This window comes from Mangifera indica, chromosome 11, assembly GCF_011075055.1.
Source record: "Mangifera indica cultivar Alphonso chromosome 11, CATAS_Mindica_2.1, whole genome shotgun sequence".
NCBI classification, from domain to species: Eukaryota; Viridiplantae; Streptophyta; class Magnoliopsida; order Sapindales; family Anacardiaceae; genus Mangifera; species Mangifera indica.
Genome location: NC_058147.1, coordinates 8,456,868 through 8,462,212, shown reverse-complemented (window position 1 = coordinate 8,462,212; position 5,345 = coordinate 8,456,868). Strand labels below are relative to the sequence as shown.

General features: G+C 34.9%; 1 protein-coding gene across 1 annotated transcript; it reads right to left on the bottom strand.

The window, feature by feature from the left end:
- Window positions 1–235: 235 nt before the first annotated feature.
- Window positions 236–3,721, bottom strand: LOC123229713 (laccase-14-like). Its single transcript, XM_044655632.1, has 7 exons — window positions 3,629–3,721; window positions 3,387–3,538; window positions 2,958–3,202; window positions 2,733–2,855; window positions 2,055–2,658; window positions 1,617–1,969; window positions 236–369 (listed from the first exon to the last, which is right to left on the bottom strand). Exons 1-7 carry the CDS (start codon window positions 3,719–3,721, stop codon window positions 236–238), a joined length of 1,704 nt encoding a protein of 567 aa, XP_044511567.1.
- Window positions 3,722–5,345: the final 1,624 nt, after the last annotated feature.

Here is a 5,345-nt window from a genome sequence, read left to right as displayed (position 1 = left end):
ACTGCACAATGATTGAAAACCTTCCATTTATTAAGCACATCATAAATGGTCATAAAGTTACAATAACAAGTCACCAAAAAACGTGATTTATCACCCAAAAACATTAATATTCTGATGCCTAGCAGCGTCGAGTGTGTAACGTATCCCAACGAACATTGTGCCGCCGAGTGTGTAATTTATTAAAATTATAATATGACTTAGATAAGAAAATACACATTCTAATAATACAAATGGCTTAAGAACAAATTGGCATGTTGGCAGGAGGTGGCCGAATTTTCTGATCCTCCGATTGCCCATTCTTTACGATGAGAACTGTATCCATGCCCCAGGTTGCATGCCTTTCCAAATGACAATGCATAAACCACACTCCTGGAAAAAGTTAAAAATCATTCAAGTTAGAATAAATTTAACATAGAATCCTTTCCCAAAAACCATTTATTTTAAAAAAATATATATAGTTTAAGACAAAGCATTATCTTGATTTAGAACTAAATTCTCAGCTGAATGGATTCAAAAGAGAAAACATTCTCCACTCTATATGATAAAATTGATGTGACAATCATTTTATTTGAATTTTTTAGATAGACCAAAAGACTTATTTCTATCAAAAGTTTAGTCTATTCTCAAACTCACACTTATAAGTTTTAAAAACTGAAATACCCATTTGTTATCCAACTTTTATTAAAATTCTCTATTATATATAAGGATAAAACCATCATTTTAATAGTAATATTAAAAAAATATAATTTTATTTTATTTTCCCTCTTAAATTTTGAAAACTAACAATTTCTTTCCTACCTAAGTTTTTCCATTTTTGAAAAGTGACTATTCACCCCAGGTTTCTTTTTTCTCCCCTCTCCAGCCACCATTCCATCTTTGACTACCTTCTTTTCCCACCCTAACCATGAGTTGGCTCTCTCTCCTTGTCAGTAGATGAGGAGACGTTGACAATCAAATGAAGATGAAGTCTTCGTCTCTTTGTCTATTAATGGAGAGACGAGTCTTCATCGCTTCGCCCATCGACGAATAGAAATGAATCATATTCGTCTCTCTTCGTAGATGAAGAGAGACAAATTCATTGATTGAGAAAGATGAGGACAATTTGTCTCTCTTTGTCGGCAAACAAAGAGACGAAGATTCGTCTCTCTCTACTTGCAGACGAAGAGATGAAGACTTCATCGATGTCTCTTTGCCTACTGATGGAGAGAGAGAGTTAGCTAATAGTTAGGGTAGGAAGAGGAGATCGTCAGAGACAGAGTAGTTGTCGTAGAGTGGAGAAAAAGAAAACCTAGGTGTTGATAGAAAATAGTCACTTTTCAAAACTGAAAAAATTTAGATAAAAGTGTAATTGTTAGTTTTCAAAATTTGAAGAGGAAAATAAAACTACTTTATTTTAATATTACTATTAAAATAACGGTTTTACTTTTATAAATAATAAAAAATTTTAATAGAAATTGGATGATAGGTAGATATTTAGGTTTTTGAAATCTCGCACTTCTGAGTTTGAAAATACACTAAAACTTGGATGGGAGTAAGTCTTTTCGCCTTTAATATATTACCTAACCAACGTGAAATGTACAGTTAATAGACGTGCCACCAAATCCATGGAGACTTACCAGGATTGTTGGCAAAAAATCGAACGGCAGCCCATCCGTTCCTTGGAACGTTCACGGTGTTGAGTTCTGGTGGGTCAATCAAATTATAAGATAAAGGATCTGTCTCATTATTGAAATTCCCAAAACCTGTTCCCACTACAAAGAAGCTGTAACCATGTAAATGCAAAGGATGGGTTTCTGGCACCTGGAGATTAGTTCCTTGAAACACAATTTCAACTGCTTCACCATAATTTATAAACCTCGCCTTTGTCCCGCTGGCAGTAAATACTGATACATCCGAAACATCACCAGTAAAGTTAAAAAAATTGGGCGGCTGACTTGGGAAATCTCCAAGAAAAACGTTGCTCAACCCACTGCATTTCGAAACATTTGATAACGATGAGTAATAGGGGGCCGGAGAATATCAAATAAGAAAACAACGAAAACAATTCACCACACCTGTAGTATGCCTCAAGTATACTAACTTGAGGAGTCGCAAAACTAACGTTGTTTAAGCTTGCAGCTTCCTTATTATCAAGAAATCCATCACCAGTGGGGGTAAGACACGAGCTGTTGGGGCACAAAACGCGATTTACACCAATTGTAATTAGCAGTTGTGTTGTGATATTTTTGGGGACATTGGCCGGATATGCGGCAGTTGCTAAGCTCCTCACGCGGTTAGTAAAGTTTGTTGCAGCATTTATATCATTGTAAAAAGGAAGGATTGGGAAGAAGGGCGTAGGAGGAGGAGTATAATTGCCGTCATACTGAACGATCGCGGTGGTGGTGGTGTTGTCAAAATCCACATCACTGTCAAAGTATGGACTAGCGGCCATGTAATAGTGGCCAAGGTTTTTGTTTGCTGTGAATAAAACGTCCATTGTTTGTCCAGGAGTTATCAAAATGTAGTCGGTTGTTATGGGTTTTATGTATGCTCCATCATGCCCAACAACCGTGAGGCTGTGGTTCGCAATTCCGAAAAAGGTTTCTTCATTCATCACAGCGTTGATTATGCGAAGAAGATAAGTCTTGCCAAATTTAACATTCAGGCGGTATGTTGAATCTGGAATATAAAATGACGATACTTGTAAGAAAAATTTATATATGAGATCCAATATATAAATTAACATGAAATACCTCTGGAGCAATTGTATAAGTCCCCTGGTTGGCCGTTGATGGTATAAGCATCTGAAACATTTGGAATTACGCCCTTGAGCACATTAGCGAGCATTTTCGGCACGTCTAGCTTGTACCAGGATCCTGTCATTAGAATCAAATTAAAAAAATTAAATTAGTGGCTTGAAATGGGTACCACATCTCGAACAATTATGTTACCCTGGTTAAATACATTCATAGTATTACCAAGTATGATTGTGTGTTCATCATAAGGCTTAGGAAATGGATAACTTTTTCCAGGAGCTGGTAAAATAATAATTGCCCCATGAACTGATACACGAGTCCAGTCACTGTGGGCATGCCACCAGAGGGTTCCTTCTTCCGTGGACAATATAATCTCATAAGTGAAGTTGGTTCCCGGTCGAATTGGGCATTGTGTTACGTTTTCAGGACCATCTGACCATGGATTCCGTGGTTGGTTCACTCCATGCCTGCAGAATATAAAAGAACATCCATCAGATTTGATTCTGTTAAAGTTGAAATCCTGTCTAAAAGTTTAAGTTAATGGACAGGGACTTAAAAATATATCTACAATGTAGGAATTCGAACTTTAGACCTTTGAATCTAATATCATCCTATGATTTAAAAAGAGGTTGTGAAAGAGGGAGTCATCACCAGTGAATGGTGACACCATAGTTTCCTTGATTGTGCACATTAATAAACACAGTATCGCCTTTACGAGCTGTTATGGTTGGTCCAGGGAAACTGCCATTTACAGTCAACATGCTTTTCGAGCTACATAGCCTTGTGAAATTCGTTTCTTGAAGCTGCAATTAAACATTAATCAGTTCTTCATATGTTCATTAGCAAATATATATTATCATAAACTGTTAGTGTTAAAATGTGGAAGCACTTACAACAAAATCATAATATTGATTGAGAGCCATGCCTTGGAGCAGCCCATCCAGAAACAAGAACCCTAAAATGAAAAAGAAGTTTTTTCTATCCATTCTTCTCTTGATTTTGTGTTCCCAGGTTGCTAATTAACCCTCTTTTCTAACATCTTCAACTGCACCTATCAAGCTATTTATACTATGTTGTCAACATGTTGAGTAATGTACACAACCAGAAACATAATTCTCAACTAAGATACGTGTTTTCAAATGATTGTATGATATTTTAAAATGTGAAATTCTATAGATGATGTCGGTAATCAATATATTAATGCCTCTTGTTCAAGTTTGCGGTTGTTTCAAATGACAACTTTAATAGATGATTTTGGTATATTATTTATTGTCATCCATAAACAGTAAAAATAATGAAAAGATCAAATTTTGTCGGGTTATAAATTGTAAAATTTTGTTATATAACGTTAATTGGTATCATTGAATTAATGGAAGTATAAATTTGTCAACACTACTGAGAGAATTTTCTAAGAAACAAATATAGTAAATAAAAAATGTGATGGTTTTTCTTAGTGTATAGATGTTATAGCTGTCAAAATGTTCAAATGAAAATTATAATAAAGAGAACAACTGTGTTCGACAATTGACTCTCAGTTGTTAGCTAATACTGCCTTGTGTCTGTCTGCACATAATTCTGAATTTCTGATTTGTTTATTGCGCTTGCAGACGTCTTGAGAATTTATAAATCAATTGACTCTGACACTTTCTCCCCACTTTATGTTATTGCCTGGTGATGAGTCCATGAAACCCTTAAATCAAATGCATAAGTCATAATCTGATGGTTATCATTTTAATGATAATTCTGCTTGAATTCTACAATTCTTATTCTATGGGTGAGATTGTTCTAAGTAATTTTTTATTCTTTTCGACGTGCAGGCAAACGAGCAAAGGGTGGGTGAGACATTCTTTTTCCTGTTATGTATTTTTTTTCTCCTGTGAATAAAATGTTAGGTTCAATGGCCACGTTTACGAGCAAAGAGTGGTTCCATGAAAGAGAAAAGTTTAAAGGAAAAAAAAAAAAGGAATCAAAACATTGCTTGATCATGATTATAATTTTAAGCTTAATTTCTCAACAACTATATAATATATCCTTTGTCTTTATCCCTTGTAACGTAGCACGTTTTACACTATTTTCAGAAACGTTTTCAGGTCAATCTGTTCGTATATACGTTGGATATCAACATAAATCCGACTACTAGGGGACTTACATGGGATGATATTCCCGAATTCCTAATGAGGGTGCTAGCTTTATAAAAAAATATATAGCAATTTCATTACTCCAACATGTTTACCGCAAAGAATTCTATATAAAAATCTAATGGCTAGTCATTAATTTGGGATAGATGTGACAAACTTTCTAGCAAATCAGTCATAGCACCACTGTTATTCCAACTTAATAATCACAAAGATTTCTCCCTACAATTTGCTGTAAGTGTAAACAATATCCATCGCATGATCCATATGATTTTAATTAATTTGGTACTTAAAGAATGTTAGGAATATCAACATAAGATACATCTACAAGTCTTCCACTCTTGAGGGACCAACGTGTAATTTATAGGAACTTTGTATAACAGAGTTAAAGCGGAAGACAAGTCACTAACAGATTCTCTGAAGTTTCAAAACATGCAACAAACGGTGTCACATTGCCTTCACAAAATATCTTCAT